The sequence below is a fragment of the Euleptes europaea genome, chromosome 14, assembly GCF_029931775.1.
Source record: "Euleptes europaea isolate rEulEur1 chromosome 14, rEulEur1.hap1, whole genome shotgun sequence".
Lineage (NCBI taxonomy): Eukaryota > Metazoa > Chordata > Lepidosauria > Squamata > Sphaerodactylidae > Euleptes > Euleptes europaea.
Window position 1 is genome coordinate 38,158,726 of NC_079325.1, and position 19,054 is coordinate 38,177,779.

Consider the following 19,054-nt stretch of genomic DNA (forward strand, 5'->3'; position numbering starts at 1 on the left):
AACAACCTGGGCCACAAGCAGAAGGCACTGAACTCTAGCACCAACACCCCACTCCAGATTAAGCCCCAAGCTCTCTCTCTCTTCCCAGCCAGCTGAAGACTGACCTCAGCTGCCTTCCTGTGGTCGTCATCATTCTCAAGCATCCGGACATCCACTCCAAGGCAGCGTAGATGCCGCCCCAGGCCTTGCAGCATGTTGTCACAGACCACACGGAAATCCGAAACCAAGATGGACACTGAAGAGCTTGGGTTCTCTTTCACATTTGCTGCAGACTCCTGGGTGGAGCAAATAAACAACAAAGGGAGCTTATTGATTTATAACTCATCCCAAAAAGTAGGCTGGGGATTGCACTGTGTCCATAAGGGCTCAAGACTGACCATCTATCTATCTATCTATCTATCTATCTATCTATCTATCTATCTACCTACCTACCTACCTACCTACCTACCTACCTACCTACCAGATTTATAACCCGCACTCCCCAGCAAGCTGGCTCAGGCGGGTAACATCATTAAAAGCACAACAAACAATGTATATAATCTTTAATAACAACATGTATAATAACAGAAACATGTGGGTAGAGTCTTGAGCTTGATTCCTTGGTGCGTTGCAGAATGCAGCTTTTGGAGGTAACTTTGCTGAGAGCTGCCCTCCTTGAGCAAGAGTCTGCCGCTACTGTTCTAAACATTTTATTTAGATTAATTGATTTATTTAAACCCTAATTTACTAAGGAAATTACTTCAAACCCACATGACTTATCCAAACAAAATTCTTGGTTTAACCATGAGTGCAGACTCCTCAAACAAGCAATATCCAGGAAACATAGAGAATTCAAAAGGAATAATACTATTTCAGTATTGAAGGAGCTGCTAACCATTAAAAAGTACTACAAGGATTTGGTAAATTGGAAGGGAAAAGAGGACTTGTATAAAAACTGGAAGAGCTTGATTACAGCTATGATAATTCAACCTTCTGGCAGATTGTGAAACATGTGGTGCAGTTATTGGTTAATCAAACACTACACAGTTGACAAAGGAGGTATGGAAGATTCAAAGTGCTTCACATGTAGTGTTTTTGTAATCCTCATGACAACCTTGTAAGACAGGTCATAATTATGATTCCCATAACAAAATCCATGCTCTTTGTCACTGTGCTATGCCAGCTATCACTGATAGCTTTGTGGCAGCCCCAGTTTCAAACATGACAACGAACCTCATTGCAAGCTGGTGGCATCCTTTGCTTTCTTGGCAGCTTCTTTGCCCTGACTTCAGGGCACACTTTCTTTGGCTGAAGTGTCAGGATGTCAGGATTCAGGCCAAAGCCAGCCAGATCATTCTGTAATTTTGTATAAATCTCCAACAAACAGTAAGCGTCCAATGCTGCAGAAATAAAAACAACAGGTAGTCTATGACACAACGGAATGATGGTATTTACTCAAAATACTCTGCAAGCCTTTAGTCCTTTAGGATATTCACAGGAATTCTCACTAAACCTTACAAGAAGCTCTGTAAGGTATAGCAGTATTAATATCCCTGCAGATGGAAACTAAGGCAAACAGAATAGGGACTTGCCTGAGTGAGCTCATGGCAGAGGCAAGATTTGAACTGGGAAATCATAGATCAGTCTCTGAGCTACCATACTAACACTCAGATGGCAATCCTCATTTTTATTTATGTCTATTGAAATATTTATATCCCACTTCACCTCCACCATCATCACAACAAATTGTGCTCAAAGCTGTATACAAAATGATCACACAGCTAAAATAAAATCACTATAATTAAAACCACCAATAAGTAAAGAGTGTGACAGCAGGCACAAGGCCCGCCATATCATTGCAAACAATGCCTAGTTTGTTGCTGGCTCTAAGCAGATTTTTTAAAGCACCATGATGTGATCTATTATACTAGAGACAGACATAGGTGGGGACCTGCCAACCCAAGTCCTGAAGTGGAAACATAAAGAAGACCAAACATAAAGAAAACATAAAGGATTCTGCAGATCACACGTGATAGCTCTAAGTGGTAGCAGAAGTCACAATCGCCAGACCTGCATAAAGGATCTGCCCTTCTCGGAGTGGCCTCTTCTCCCAATTGGACAGCTGCTCTGTTTTGTCAAGAGGTTTCCCGAGGACATGCTGCACCAGCAAGCTGAGCCCCTTCTCTGGCAGCCGGCCACATCGTTCTGCCTCATCCTCCCAAGGTAAAGCATTCACCTTCCGGCTGCCCTTCTTCACCGCCCCAGAGGATTTGGGTAGCTGAAGAAGAAGAGAGTTGAAGTAGACAGTGACAACTCTTGATGTTTGAACAAGGTAGAAACCAAAGGCCACGTTTTATTTCAACAAACTCTTATCTAACATTGTTTAATTGCAGTTTGTGTATGACTGGGAGGATAGTGGGGAAAGAGCAGCTCAGTGTTCTCGCAGAATCAAAGCCAGCTTTAGGCATTCTTCTAGGCAGTGGTTCCCAAAGTAGGCAGTACCACCCCCTGGGGAACAGTGGGACTACCTAGGGGGGCACTAAGAGGCAAGAGGGCTGCAGGGGGGCGCTAGAGGTGGGCCCCTTCAACTGTGTTGTTCACTAATTTACAATACAACAAGCTATGGCACCATGCTGGCAAATTGGGTGGAAACTATCAGAATTGTTTTCCAGACTTTGAAGAGCTGATACCACGGGATCAAGTTCATCAGTTTTGTTGAATAAATTTCCACTAAAAAGTTTTAATTTGATTTTGAATTGATGTGCAATTAATTGTTACTGTTTGGAAATTTTATTGTTATTATCTTCTTTAGTTAGTCATTGCAAACCTCTATTTTGAATAATACGTTTTATAGGATAGGGTAGGGGGTGCTGGGATTGAGTTTGTGGAACCAAGGGGGCAGTGGCCTGAAAAGTTTGGGATGAGATGGATCAAAAGCAAAGAACATGAAGAATGGCAGAAATTTGCCAAATTTACTTTCCCCAAATCAAGCAGACAAGAAACACTCTTGGGACAGATCTTGTTTTGTTTTGTTTTGAAAACGGACTGAAACAAGGCTTCTCTCTAGATATTCACTGCACCACTGAGGTGTTTGGTTCCGCAGCAAAGGGACAGGAAGCACTATTAAAATGTGATCAGTTGTCAAAAGTGCCTTCAAACAGAGTATCACAACTGCCTGGCCACAGAAACAGGATTGGGAGGATGTCTTCCTTGCTAGGAGATGGGAAAAGAGGCAAGAAGCAGACAAACTGGGGTTTATACACAAACTGGGATTTGCTACTTATGGGGCGAATGCAACCAGCTTTTCTGTTGAAAAAGACCAGCAAAAAGGCTACACTTTGGATCCTGGGTCCTGCATAGATAAAAGTCATATGGGACAGAGTAAGACTGAGTGGAAAACCTGGGTGGGTCCAACCCTACGTCTGGTAGACTAACTAGAGTTTATTGCACAAACACAGTTGAAACAAACCAGTGTTTATTGTGACAGCTGAATGAAGCCATGGTGTGCACGTATGAGCTAGATATGTACAAGTGTTGTGTGTGTATACAAGACTATTGCAAGTAAGTAGTGTGAATGGTCAAAACGGAGTGAAACAGGGATGGAAACAGAGAAGATATTTTAAAAGTCACATCTGCAAATGTCTACAGATCTGCCTGTCCTCAGTTCTTTGGACAAGAAAAGTTGATGTGGATGGGGCCCATTCCAATCCCTTCTCAAGATGCTTCTACCCACCCTAGAGAAAGACTACTTCCTCTCTAGGAAGCAAAACAGAGAATTCCGGGATATCCTGCCTGACCAAGGAATCTGAAGACCTCTTCTGGAGGGGAAATTCAGCCTTTTGTGGCTTTGTCCTTACTTGTTTATGTACTGCCAAGAGGTCCAGGACTCCAGAGAGATGCTTATCCAAATCTTTAAAACCAGTGCAGGTAAGTCCAAGGCTGTGCAGGTCTCCAGACATCCCATAGCCTGGAGAAACACCACAAATTGCAGTCAGGGCCTGGTTGAGTCAAGCAATACTGCACCTGAATCCAGACCTGAACAGTCCTTGAGTTGGATTGATGCAGCTCAGGCTTACAGCTGGAACCTGACACAGAGCTTGAATGGGAACCAAACATGCTGAAGGGAGAAGGTCCTGCTATGCTGACCTGGCAAGGCCAGGCTTCCTAGTACTTATTCTAGGACTCAGACCAAGACTGAAGCTTCTTACTAGCTGCTAATCCTGTGATCAGCAGATCACAGGAGCTGATGTTGCATATCTCTCACCTGAATGGGACTCTGAAGCCCTGATAATTTCAGTCCATGGTAACTCACTGTGATTCCTGATTAAAGCCCTGGGGTCTTTTACATCAACTTCTGTATTTGCAGAGAGAGACTCTGTTCTCCATACCCAGGTCCGAGAGCCAGAACAATCTGATTCCTGATCACCAAATTGGCACAATTTACCAGTAAGTGTGCAAGGCACATGTACCCATGTTCGACAACTCAAGAGCGTCAGGAAAGCCAAGCGATAGCAGGAAACAGCCGTTACCTAACTTAGTGATGGTTGGATCAGCAAAAAGGGTCTGGAAGAAGGATGACAGAGCCTCCTCATTGTTCCCATCCTGGTTGAGGAGCTGCAACATGTCCAAGAGGAACACCTGGCCATGAACTGCCATCTGAACCAGCGAGACGCGTGATTTTTCTCCCACAGCGCCAAATGATGGTCGCCATTCCATGTCAATCCCGACGACCTGTCCAGGCTGCAAGAGGGAAAACCAAAAAGTCAGCTTCCTGGGGGAGCCATCATACATAAAAACGGGATAAAATGAAGATACAGTCTATATTTATATTTTTCTTGAAACTGTGAAACTCAAGAGAGCTTGCATGGTGTTCCCGGGAGGTCTTGCACTCAAGCAGGGATCTGATCCAGCCCTGCTTATCTTCATTCTCTCTCCAATCATACCCTCCTTAGTGGGAGGGAAGAGAGAGAGAAAAGAGAAATAGCACATGTAGTCAGCATTCTCCTTCTGAATTTTTCCATGTTTACTCCACACCCGGGGGCAATTTTTTCCCCCAGAGAGAAAGTTTTCCCAGTCTCTATGAGATGTTCAGACATTATTTTCCTCCTGATATTATCCCCAAGGAACTATCAAGAGTGGACTACATGCTCACACACATAGTCTTTCCTGTTCATTTGCCCAGGCATTTCTCCCTGCCCCCCAAGAGAGGCAAAGTTTCTCCTGTATGACAATATCCCCCCCCCCCGAAACCATGTTAGGCAACAGCACTGGATATTCAGTCCGCTGTATTTGAAGAACAGCAATCTCCATGAAGAAGATTCTGTTTTGAAATGGGTTGGTGTGTCAGCCCCGCCTTGTGCGCTGAAAAAACAGGTGACGTTGTAAGCCAGGACAATTTTCTCACCATAGGAGTGAACATCTTGGATATGTGTTGCACTGTTGTAGTTGTTGTTTTCGCAGTTTATGAGCCTGGAGATTTGCCACTTCTATAATGGTCATGTCATTAATTAGCTTAAGAATGGCCAGGGAACACTAACATGCTGTGGGAAATTAATGAAACAGCTTATACCTGAACTTAAAAGCTACCTTATACTTAGGTGACCATTAGTGGGTTCCGTTCAATACTGTCTCCTCTGACTAGCAGCGGTTCTTCAGGTCTCAGGCAGAGGAAGGTTTTTCCACAATGGACAAGTGGTCTGAGCCTGTATCAGGCAACTTCAAATGTTCACATGGGTTGCTTTTTAAATGGGGTCTTTCATACAGTGCTGCTCACCCATAGTCTCCAGGGTAAAGAGCGTGGAGGTGTTAAGGGCACCCACCTGAAGCACATGCTCCTTGCATTTCTGCACCTCTTCCCAGGTTGACAAAATCAGGACATCTTCCCTGGGGATGGGGAGCTGGTAATAATGGTCCTTCCTCCACTCCTCACAGTTGGCCTCTTTTTGCTTCACAGCATCATCTCTACACAATCGCGACAGAAAGACAACAGTTTTAACCAAAGGAGGACAGCCCAAAGCCCTACCTGCAAATCAAGTGTGTTATGCTCTGTTTGAAGTACTCTCCTGAAATGACCGTCAGAGCTACATGAATGCCACAACTCTGTGGGAGCACAAAACATTGTAGGGAAGCCCAGAATTAACCATCCAAGAATCCCAGATTTTATTTAAAAGAAAAAAATAATGCCTTGTGACACGTCAGAAGTCAGAGAGGTGACTGATTAAAAGGGCTTCAGTATCCTTGCCTCTCCCATGAGAGGCAGGAACAAGAGTAGTCTCAGGGTACAGTTGGTCTGAAAGCATATGATGCAGCCACCTTGAGGAAGCTAAACAGATCAACCCATGGGTGGGAGATGTGCCAGGAAGTCTATGTACATCAGCTCAGCAACCACAATGGAAAAACAGCAGAGATGTAATTTAATTATTTGTTTTATTCATTAACCGGAATGAGATGGACAAAATGAAAGAACTGATGCAGCTTCGTGTAATTTGACTTACTTTCTGGGTACAGGATCTTGACTGTTTGGTTAGAGTATTTTAATTGTTATTATGCTATTGCCAATCAAATTTCCTTAGGAGATTCCAGATATTGTTCGTTCTTTCTTTCTTTTTTTGAACATATATTTTATACATCAAAGTTGCTTTGGATCAGGACATCTTGGCTAGTTTCTTCCAAATTGGAGGCATCTGGTGCTTCAGCCATTCGGTTGCTCATGGATTCAATTGTCTGGTGCTGCATGTCTGTTTCTCACGAGATCCATTGGGCTTATTTACAGGCCACAGAATAGCAAACATATCATAAATCTAAGCACAAAGGCCACCAAAAGACCATCACTACCCAGAAACATTTAGTTTGCCACGCAGGTGAGCACACCATTCTTCTTTCCATTAATGATCTAGAACTGATTCCCTGATTTTTTGTACAAGGTCTGGAGCAGAGGAGAAAAGTACAACCTTAATGGATCAGGTCCACCTATTTCAACATCCTGTTTTCCCACTGTGGCCAATCATATGTTTGTTTGTTTGTTTGTTAGATTTGTATGCTGCCCATTCCTGACTAGGTCAGGATCTGAGCAGCTCATGACAAAATTACAATACAATAAAAATACCATATATCAAATTCAGTTTAATTTATATCAGTTCAAAAACAGGTGCCGTTGAAACGATGAGCAGTAAAGTTAAGTTTCTGGGAAGCCCGTAAGCAGGGCATGAGGGCAACAGCCTTCCACCACTGTTCCTCCAGCAAGTATAATTCAGAGGTATGCTGTCTGTGAACATGGAGGTTCCCTTTAACCAACATGGCTAACAGCCACTGATGGAACTATCCTCCATGAATCTGTCTAGTCGCCTTTTAAAGGTATTTAAGCTAGCTGCCATCACTGCTTCCTGTGACATTGAGTTCCACAAGTTAATTCTGCTTTGTGCAAAGAAGTGTTTACTTTTGCCTGTCCTGCATCTACTGCCCAGCCACTTCAGTTCATCCCCGTTCCCATTCACAGAGAGGTCTCTTCTCCAGAGTATATGTGCTTGATTTGGGTGACTTAAGATATCCTCTTGGATGATTCTGCCTCAAGGTCATTATCACAGGGGATGCCATCGAGCCATTTGTGGACTGAATTGTAATGTTTGCTCACCAGAGGAAACACTGGATGCTTCTCCATATGGTTATTTCATGCACAAGAGCTTCTGGTCAGTTTCTTTCTTTTTTCCCCACACTGGCTGAATCCAGGGGCTTATTATATGAAAAAATATTTGCTAACCTTGTGTTTAGGGAGAGTGTGACTAATTCAGCAGGGCAGCAGCACCAGGCAAGCAAACATTCGTTCGTACAGATTGTCTGTGTGCACACGAGACAGTCAATATTTGTGCAAAAATATTTAGCAAAGGTGTGTGAAGCCCCCTTGTGTTTCTGAGAATATCCTGGATGAAAAGCAATGGGAATTGAAGAGGAGATGTCTCCGGATGCAGAAGGTACAGGCCAGTTAGCATCTCTTGAGCTGAGCGATTCTGCAAAATTTGGCACTGAGAATCATATCTTTCATTTAAATTTTAAAACAGAAAGCAGGCTTCTAGTCCTTAAGCTTATGGATATACGCTTCACACTATTGCCTGTCAATTTCTAGAAGCTGAAGTGGTGCAGGGAGTGTGGGCTTCAGGGCTATAGGGAGCTTCCTGCTCCTACTACTGGGACAAGCCAAGCAAACAATTATACAAAAATAAGTAGCAAAACATGCAAATACTTAGTTGCATAATGGATTGTTTGGATTATTTCCTCACTTCTTACCCCCCACCCAGCGAACTTTACAAAAATGAGGGGTCCAACCAGAAGGAAGTTACAAGGGGGAATTAAGAGTCAAATCCCTCCAGGATGCCTGGAAGCTATTTACAGCTACATTAATAGAGGCCTGGATAGAACGTATAGCTCAAGTCTGGAAAGGTACCACCAAGTCTAAAAGGATGCCTGCGTGTTAACGACCCAAGTCAAGGAAGCCATGAAGGCAGAAAGGTTTCTTTTAAGAAGTGGGAAGTTGTCTTGAATGCTCTGAACAGAAAAAACACAGGTTCTGGCAAAACAAATGCAAGCAGATAATAAGGGGAGCAAAAAGAGAATTTGAGGAGTGGATTGCTAAAAACATTAACCGTGCAATCCTGAAGGGGGGCGAATTCCCATAGGTGCTGGCGTGACCCCTACGCCAGCATCCGTGCCACTTGTACCATGCAAACTGGCACAGACACTGGCATAGGGCAACTTATGCCGGCCCCCCTGTACCGTGGTGGCAGCATGGCTCTCTGAAGCCGGCGTGGCCTCCCGCCAGCGTTTCCCCATGGATCTCCCCACGTCAGTGTCCTGGGAGGCCTTCCCAGGCCTTCCTGGAGGCAGAGCTGCCTGTAGGCAGCTTCCTAACCCCTTTTGCCCTGGGAACGCCCCTCCACACTGCAGTGGGCCTATACCAGCAAAATAGCTGGCGTAGCCTTGCTCAAGTCTATGGGGCATTTTCCCGACTTTTAAATTTTCAGTGCGTTTATTTTCCTTTTTTCCAGCTGGGAAGCCTCTGCAGAGGCGGCACAGCTGCGCCACTCCCGGCCACTGCTGAACTGCCCCCGCTTCAGGAATAGGCTATAAGACAAGCAATAAACTTTTCTTCAAATATTTCAGGAAGGAACAAGAAGCAGACTAGGTAGGTGGTTTGGCCTTTGGATGACAAAGGAATGATAGGACTGCTTAGGGGGAAAGGGGAGATGGCAGAGAAAATGAATGAATTTTCTATTTTCACTGTGGAAATCTTGAGGTTGTGGTGGGCAGCTCAATGAACATGCTGAGTCAATATGCAGCAGTGGTAAAAATGGCAAACTCCATGCTGGTGTTCTCAGGAACAGGAATGAAAATAAAGTGCCCAATATTGTAATGCCCTTGTACAAGCCCTTGTACAGAGCTATGGCACTGTCTTATTTAGAATACTCTGTAAAGTTCTTGTTGTCATAGCTCAAAAAGGATAACGCAGTGATGGAAAAAGTACAGAAGAAAGCAACCGAGAACATTAAGGGGTTGGAGCACCTTTCCTACGTGGAAAGGCTGAAGAATGTGAGACTTTTCAGTTTAGAAAAAAAGACTGCTGAGGGAAGACATGATGGAGGTTTATGTAATATGGTTGGGGCAGAGAAGGTAGATGGGGCTCTCAATAAAGTTGATGGGCATTAGGTTCAAGACAGAAAAAAGGAAATACTTGCTTTCTCCATGAGTAATTAAATTGTGGAATTCACAGAAAGTGGACATGGTTGTGGCCATGAGCGTAGATGGCTTTAATTCATGGTCCATCAATGGCTACTAACCATGGTGAGTAAAAGGAACCAGCATACACAAAGGCAGCAAACCTCTGAATTACCTGTGCTTGGAGGCAATATCAGGCCCTTGGACACTATGCCCTGTTTGTTGGCCCTCCAAATTGGCCACTGAGCGAAACAGGGTGTTGGATTAGATAGACCACTGGTCTCATTCAGCATTGCTTATATTCTTAATCTTTTCTCTTATTAAAAGATCTTAGGTGGCAGATGCTGGGGGGAAATCCTGTCTCTGCCTGAAATCCTACAGAGCCTACAGTGCCATTCAGAATAGATACAATTGTGCTAGATGGACCTACAGTCTGTCTGAGTACAAGGCAATATCATATGTCCACCTGCGATTTAGAATGTAGGCTCCTTGAGGACAGGGACACAATAATTTCCTACTCCACAAAGCTCTAGGTTTTGCACTGATAGTGCAATCATATTTATGAGTACAGATTGGGGAAAAGCCATTCTTAGGGCAGAACTGTGAGGAAATGTGCACACAAGTCTTGAGTTTGAGGTGCACCCTGGAACAAGAGCAACCCATCAGCCACGACACACTGGGCAAAGTGCCCAAGAGAGGTGTGTTTGCTCTCCACTCCCTCTCTACCTCTTTTGACTTTTGAGTGCCTTCAGCTCATCTGCCACTCTGCAAGGCAGGCTGTCCTCAGGGAGGCTGTAATGAAGAGCCCAAGTGGCCGCAGCATTTAGGCGACAGTAACTGGCCAGCAGCTGGACTAGCTGTTCCTGCAGCCACCGATTGTTCCCGATGGTGCACTATGAAGCAAAGGGAAACCAGAGTTAGTCAGCACAAGGTCCATTTCCAGGAGCAGGGAAGTTGCTTGGGGGATTATTCATTGCTCAGAAGTAGCTCTCATTGAAGAAAAGGCTGGCTACCCCAGCTCCAAAAGGATACATAATGCATTTTCTCAATCTACCATCATAACAACAAACAGGCATCCTACTTGCAACTGTGCAATACACCTGTTACCACTAGTTCCCACCATCCTGATCACACCTTTGCCCAGTTGGTGACAGCTCCTGCAATTGGACTGTGCTTTGGGGTTCTGATAATGCCTCTGGAAATCTCCCTGGACTTCAGCATGGGCTGCATCAGATAATCACAGTGTATTCCTACTTCCTCCCTTGAGAAGGGCCATAGCTCAGTGGTAGAGCAACTGCTTGGCATGCAGAAGGTCCCAGGTTCAATCCCCAGCATCTCCAGTTAAAGGGACTAGGCAAGCAGGTGATGTGAAAAACCTCTGCTTGAGATCCTGGAGAGCCGCTGCCGGTCTGAGTAGACAATACTGACTTCGATGGACCAAGGGTCTGATTCAGTATAAGGCAGCTTCATGTGAGATGGTGTGGCTCATACAGATCAATGCTACCGGGGCCTCTGTAGATGCAGTAGTTTACTTTCCCAAACACATTGCAGCACCTCCTGTGTCTTCACACAAACTCTGGACATCTTTGCACTTGAGAAACTAGTTCAGAGACTCAGTACTTGGTCTGTGTACCCATTCAAGCCATTAAACAGACTGGTCCTACAGCCACATTCTCAGGACTCAAATGGTCACCATATCTTGGTGCTTTTTCCTTTCCAACAGCTCTTAAGCAACCCTACCTTGAACAATACTTCAGAAAGCCACCCACATCCATTTTCCTTGGCAAACATGTTTCAATGTAATTGATTAATTGAGGCAAATCATCGGCTAAAATTCTTTAAGCTGGCAGGTCAATAGCTTTTAAGGGCCACTGCAGCCATAATGCTCCCTGACTGCTTAACCATAGTTGCAGTCCTCCTTTTCATTTTTGGAATGAATGATGGTTTGCATTATGTCTGCACCAATGTTATGGTGGTAACCACAGCTTACAAATACATTTTAAATCATAGTTGAAAAGGTGGTTTACAGCTAACCATGGCTAGCAAAACCACTAGCACAGCCCTAAAATCCATCTATCGACCTTGATTGGCATATACTCAGAAACATAACGTAAGCACATTGTACCATGGTTAGTTCTGAAAAGGAAAGAGAAAATTCACACATGACTGATGAATGGGAAAGAGAGACCAGGCCCCCAAGGGAGACTCTTGATGTCCTCAATGTAGCTAAGAGATCTGACAACATTTCTATGTATTTAAAAGATTTATAAACTGTTTTTCCAGCAAAGGTTGCCATATAGCAATACAGTCCAATCATATAAAATTGCATTGATTTTAAAAATCAAAATACAATACTAAAACCCGGCTTAAAACTCATAGATTAAAAAAAATGTAATGTATCAACTCACATCATAATTTAAACTCCACCTCTTTAGTTCAATACAAGCCTGGTAATAAAGGGTTTTCTAACTCCTTCCCCAAAGGCAAGAGGTTGCTAGCCATTCTAAACTGTAAACAAGTTCCAAAGAAGGGAACTTGATTTGAAGGAGGGAACCTCCTTGATTTCACTGGCTGAAAAAGAAATCAACAAGAGGCCTGCTGATTTGATCTTAACTGCAGCAGCCCCTAGCAGATATTCATTCATTATTTATTGATGTTATTTATAGTCCACCTTTCTCACTGAAATTCAAGGCAGATTATAAGTGAACAAGATTGGCAGAATGGGACATCCAGTGTGGGGTCTGGATTGCAGTAGTCTGAAAACAAGCAGGAATCTGAAACTGAGCTGAAACAATTCTGAAACATGAGCATTTAAACACGATGATACATAGTAGGAGCGTACTTACAGAAACAGACAGTACACAGTAGCATAGCCCACAGTCCCTATCACTTTACTGAAGCATCTTTCTGAATCAGTTCATTACAGTAAAGCCCTATTAAAGGTAAAGATAGTCCCCTATGCAAGCACCAGGTCATTCCTGACCCATCCCGACATTTCCTAGGCAGACTCTGTTTATGGGGTGGTTTGCCAGTGCCTTCCCCAGTCGTCTACCTCAGAAGGATGGAAGGCTGAGTCAACCTTGAGCCGGCTACCTGAAACCGACTTCCGTCAAGATCGAACTAAGGTCATGAACAGAGCTTTTGGCTGCAGTACTGCAGCTTACCACTCTGTGCCATGGGGCTCATACTTGTTTGGACTGGGACATACTTGTGTTAAAAATCCCTGAGTAATTCATAGTTATTAATATAATAAATTACTATTAAAATAATAAATGTTGCCAACTCTGGGTTGAGAAATTCCTGGAGATTTGGGGGTGAAACTTGGGGAGGGTGGGGTTTGGGGAGGGGAGGGACCTCAGCAGGGAATAATGCCAGAGAGTCCACACTCTAGAGCAGCCATTGTCTCCAGGGGAACTGATCTCTGTCATCTGGAAATCCGTTGTAATGCCAAGAGATCTCCAGGCCTCACCTGGATATTGGCAACACTAATTTGAATGAATGTCAGCACTACCAACATGCACATGCTGCCTATTCTTAACTTTATGGCTGTTATGGGAGCAGGGTAGGGAGCACCAGGGAGGGAGCAGGCCCTTGAAGGTTGGGGAGAAACACCAATCTTTTTCTTATGTGGGGTTTTCTAGAAGTCTGCAAGAATGAAATTGGAGTGCTAAACATCTGCCTGTCTCACCGTTCCAGCCTGTGTTTTGTTTTATGGGTTTAGTACCAGAGGGAGAATGCTGGTCGAACAACATTCCTCTCTTGAGCTACAGGCAACGTGTGGGAACATTGCCCTGTTCTCTCCAGATCTGCTGATGCAGCAGAGCTGAAAAACTAGCAACAAATTTTGTGCAATTTGCTGAAGTCTTGGAGGAGAACATAAGAACATAAGAAAAGCCCTGCTGGATCAGACCAAGGCCCATGAAGTCCAGCAGTCTGTTCACACAGTGGCCAACCAGGTGCCCCTAGGAAGCCCCCAAACAAGACGACTGCAGCAGCACCATCCTTCCTGTGTTCCACAGCACCTAAGATAATAGGCATGCTCCTCTGATCCTGGAGAGAATAGGTGTGCATCATGAACACATGAAGCTGCCTTATACTGAATCAGACCCTTGGTCCATCAAAGTCAGTACTGTCTACTCAGACCGGCAGCGGCTCTCCAGGGTCTCAGGCAGTGGTCTTTCACCTCACCTACTTGCCTAGTCCCTTTAACTGGAGATGCCGGGGATTGAACCTGGGACCTTCTGCATGCCAAGCAGATGCTCTACCACTGAGCCACAGCCCCTCCCCATCATGACTAGTATCCATTTTAACTAGTAGCCATGAATACCCCTTTCCTCCATGAACATGTCTACTCCCCTCTTAAAGCCTTCCAAGTTGGCAGCCATCAACACATTTTGGGGCAGGTAGTTCCACAATTTAACTATGCGTTGTGTGAAAAAATACTGTTTATCTGTTTTGAATCTCTCACCCTCCAGCAGATGACCCCGCATGCTAAACCAAGCTAAACCCCACAGAGTAAGTTGAAAGGGACCTCACAGGCCATCGAGGCCAACAACTAATGCCTTGGAATTGTCTTCCTTGACTGGCCTGCGGACTTCACAAAGGAATTTTGCAGCCCACTGCTGGACACAGGACCCTCCATCTAATCCTGCAGGACCTTTATGTGGACAGGGCCACTAAAACAATTAACAGGCAAGCAGACGGAGGATAGGCATCTTAAGGGCTATTAGTCACGGTAACCAAGCGGAGATCTCATGTACAGAGGTAGCACACCTCTGACAACCACATGCTGAGAATGGAATCACCTTTAGGCCTTCTTTGTGAACTTCCCAGAGGAATGCTGAGCCAGGCTAAACTGGGGGAGACGGAGCCACGGATGCTGTTCAAAGGAAAGGCAGGAAAAATCGTCCTAGAAATGAACCAATTACAAGGCGTTTCTAATTGCTCCTGGGGTACTGCAACCTTGTTGAGCGTCTTAGCAGTAAAGATCCTCAATCTGAGCTGCAGAAACGTTTTCCTGTTTTCTGGTTTTTTGCAGGCTCGTCTGGCTGTGGCTTTAGTTGCGGCCTGTTTTGCCGGTGGTGTGGCCACATGCAGTGTTTTGCAAATCAATCTGGCCTTAATGCCACCCCTTCTCCCCTTCTGTTTTTCCCCCCTTCCCCCTGGGCTATCAACTGATTGATTTCCTACTTTGACAGGAGAGTCTCACCTTTGCATCGCTAAAAGTATCTTAGGAATGAGGCTTAACAGCCGCAGCAGCTGCATTCCACCTGGGCAGGCTGCGTTTGCACATGTAGGAGTGGGAAACAGAGCAGAGAAGAAGCCCTGCTTTGCAAGCAAGGTACAGAGGCAGAGCTGAACTGCCAAGCTGGGGAAGTCCCAAAACATTAGGAACAGCTGGACTTGATCGGACCAAAAGTCCATGTAGCTCAGCATTCTCTTTCCAATAAAGGCCAGCCAGATGCCTCCAGTCACGAATGCAATAGCCTGTTTGTCTCTAGCAACTGGGATGCAGCGGTATACTGCCACCAAACATGGAGGTTTTAGTTTAAACTATCATCATTAACAGCTATTGGCAGCTCCAACAATTTGTCCAAATCTTCTTTAAAATACCAGAATCCCCCTGCACATAGAAAACCAGCAAACATTCTAGATTCAGCCTGACATGCTATTATTATTACTACTACCAAAAGCTAGGGTGTATTTCAACATGCATTTTCCCCACACGGCGTGGTGCAGGCTAGAGTGTCAGACTAGGATCTGGGAGACCCAGGTTCGACTCTCCACCCTGCCGTGGAAGCTTGTGAAACCTTGAGCCAGTCATTCTCTCTTCGCCTATGCTACAGCACAGGATTATTGTTGTTGTGAGGATAAACAGAGAAGGGGAGAACAAAGTTGTAAACTGCTTTGGGTCCACATTGGGGAGAAAAAGGGTGGGATAAATATATAAATAAATGCACAAATAAAATTCACTTAACTTTGCTGTGGGAATAAATTGGCCTTTAAGCTCCTTTGAAAATTCATAGCCTTGGAGAAATTTGAACTGGGAACTTGCTGGCTCATTTTGCACGCTCATTGCTTCTACTCTACGCACCAGCTGTGACGCTTGTACATTGCTTCCCCTGATCCCTCCCCTACAAATAGGAAGCTACCTTCTACTGAGTCAGTGCTCTGGTCCATTTGGCCTAGCAGCAGCTCGCTGGACTGGCAACAGCTCCTCCGAGTGTCAGGCAGAGAAAGTTCTTTCCCAGGATCTGTAACGTGGGATAATTTTAACTGGAGGCGCCAGGAACTGAACCTAGGACCTTTTCGGCATGCAAAGTGGGGGCCCTACCACTGAATTACAACCTCTTGTTACTACTTATTCCCTGCTCAAGCTTTGAGGATGAGGGGAAAATTATACGGGATCAGCACACACTTGTTGACACCTGTGCGAAAAAAGCCCCAAACCAAACCCCCAGACATATCATTCCATTGGTAATCCTGAGGCATGCAAAACAAAGATTCTTGATGATAATGGAAACCTATGACTTAAGCCTTCCTTGCGTGTGGCTTGCTGATCACAAAACCACCACAGCCCTTTTTGACCAAATGTTCTTTTTGCCTATTTGACAGCCCCTCAATATACTGGGCCCTGATATGGATGGCCCAGGCTAGCCCACTCTCCTCAGATCCCAGAAGCTAAGCAGGGTTGGCCCTCGTTAGTACTTTGATGGGAGACCACCAAGGAAGCCCAGAAGCAGGCAATGGCAAACCACCTCCGTTTGTCTCCTGCCTTGAAACCCCTACCATCAGTTGGCTGCGACTTGACGGCACAGGGGTCAGACTGGAGCAGATTCATATTTGGTCCAGAGCCTAGAAAAGTACACTGAGAAGCCCTAATCACAGGGTGAAATCTAAAGACCACCTTTTGCCTCCCTTGCCCTTGTAAATGTCCTTTTGTTGTCTGCAGGCAAACAGAAGTCCAGCCATCTCTTTTACAACATGTTCAGTTCATCTGGGTACATTTGCATCTACGCCCACAGATAGTGGTCATTTGACCTGAGAAGCAACTGACTTCACTTCCTCAGTGACAGTTAAAATAATTCCCTGTCTTTGCAATAAATTACCACTTGCCTGAAGCATCTATACAGCCTTAATGGCAAGAGTTGTTATGAGGCCCAGTGGTTGAGAGGGTGGGCTGGGAAGCCCCCAGTTCGAATGTTTTCTCCAAAAGTGGCCAAGGGTAAGCCTTAAACTTTCCATCTCAGCCCCTAGCCTTCATCTGCAATCAAGGAATAATCATCCTGATCTGACCCACCTTGCAAATGAAGCACCCTCATATTGCAGCTAGTCTCTGGTGTGGAGAATAAAGTGGTAGAATTATGGAGCTGACCACTTCAGAAAGCAAGCTGCAATGGGAGAGAGATGTGCTTCATTTTTAAATGCTCTCCTCTACAGCTGAAATAAAAAATATAGCATGCCACAGAGCAAGGTTTAGCATAGCCCCCTTTCTCTTGCTACCTTATAACATACTTAGGTTTGGAAGCACTGAGAAATATCTGTTGTATTTTTATCCTTCCCTTCTTCCTCTCTCCATTTTATTCTCACAACCCAGTGAAGTGGGTTAGACCGAAAGACTGGCCTAGGGTCACCCTGTGAGATTAACATAGGGTTGCCAGCTCCAGGATGGGAGATTTTGGGGGTGGATCCTGAGGAGGGTGGGGTTTGGGGTGGGGAGGGTCTTTAATGGGGCACAATGCCATAGAGTCCACCTCCCAAAGCAGCCATTTTTTCCTGGTGAACTGATTTCTATCGCCTGGAGATCAGTTGTAATAGTGAGAGATCTCCAGTCGCCACCTGGAGATTGGCAACCCGAGATTCACAGCCAGATGGAAATTTGAAGCCAGGTCTCCTAAATCCTGGCCCACGCTCTCCTCATCCCAGTACACTGGCTCCCCCTTTTGCCCTCCCCCCCCCCCGCTCTCTGCTGTGCTCTAGGATCCTACAGCTTTGCTCAGCACCACGTGTAAAGGAGCACTTAGATTACAACGCCTTGATCTTATTTCAAGGAGTCCACCTGGCTGCGAGCCAAAGCTATAATAAGTATGTTTGCAGGATCTTTAGCAAATGGAAGGATTGGCAGAAACATTTTTTTCTCTCTCTTTAATCTCTCTTGGTGCATTAAATTTCCCGGTGCCCTCTGTTGTGGAGACGGAATGCTTGAGAGGGCAGACTGAATGAACTCAGAAATTCACACCCTGCCAAACTGGCCTGGACTCCCCTAAATCCATAATTACAACATTCCACAGAGAGACGCATTCTTTTGAGTGAGGATGAGTTTCTTGTTTCCTTCCACTTTGCCAGATTTCCTTTCTCAAGAGGAATCTTTTTTAGTCTCTGCAAGCACTTCTGAATTACCACCTTCCTCGTACAAAGCTCTCCTTTCCCAGCAACCAAACAGGCAAACTATCTTACCTAGAAATGCAACTGAATCAGAAGCAAGGAAATAGAAATGTGCAGAATTTTATGCACAGAAGAACAGAAATCTACAGCTAGAACTAGTGATATTAGTTATTTAGATATTTATGCCTTTGCTTTTCTTCCTGCTGGGGCACAAAAGCAGCTTGTAACATCATTCTCCCAATCTCCATTTTATCCTTACAACAACCACCCTTGTAAAGTAGATTAGCCTGAGAGACTGCAAGTGGCCCAGGATTACCCAGTGAGGTTCAATGGCAGAGCGGAGATTTGAACCTGGACCTCCCTAATCCTAGTCCAACACTGAGCCCTTACACCATGCTGGTTATGGTATGCATATGCTCCTATTCTCCAAGAATATATGACAAGGAAAGACTGTCGTATTTGGTCCAAAATTCACCATTCTGAAAATTTTGTTTTTATTTTTGAAAAGCCAAGTTTCTACCTTGTATGGCTGCGGAGATACTACTACTATTAATAATAAATTACACTGCTTCCATTTTATCCTACCCCTTTCCCATAGAGCTCTGGAAGGCATACATAGGGTTCCCTACCCAAGGTCACATAGTGAGCCCCACAGCTGCATGGGGATCTTCACCTGGGTCTTCTTATCAAACTCCAGTACCCTAGTCAAATCACTCTACTGGCTCATATATGATGCTTTAGAGAGTTCAGGAGAATTAACACACATTACCTTATCACAATCCTTCCAAGAGCTGCATAAGTTAAACTAGTATCATTATCCCCACACTGCTGTGGGGTGGAGTGGGGATTGAGGGATGGCAGCTTGCCTAAGGTCACAGAGTGAGTTTCAGCAGAGGCAAGATTCAAACCAGAGGCTTCCTGATGATTTGTAGGCCAGTCACTACATGTATGGGCAATGCCGGCTGAAACTGGTGGGGTGAACATG

At 44.9% G+C, this 19,054-nt stretch overlaps 1 protein-coding gene across 1 annotated transcript in view; it reads right to left on the reverse strand.

Moving 5' to 3' along the window:
- The window catches only part of EXD3 (exonuclease 3'-5' domain containing 3), a 156,435-nt gene that overhangs the window by 105,056 nt on the left and 32,325 nt on the right, over positions 1–19,054 (reverse strand). Inside the window, exons 10-16 of the mRNA XM_056860123.1 lie at positions 10,411–10,577; positions 5,799–5,940; positions 4,509–4,719; positions 3,837–3,946; positions 2,050–2,257; positions 1,213–1,379; positions 105–275 (exon numbers count right to left, since the gene is read on the reverse strand). Coding sequence (XP_056716101.1) covers positions 105–275; positions 1,213–1,379; positions 2,050–2,257; positions 3,837–3,946; positions 4,509–4,719; positions 5,799–5,940; positions 10,411–10,577 — 1,176 coding nt within the window. The remainder of the gene's footprint in view (positions 1–104; positions 276–1,212; positions 1,380–2,049; positions 2,258–3,836; positions 3,947–4,508; positions 4,720–5,798; positions 5,941–10,410; positions 10,578–19,054) is intronic.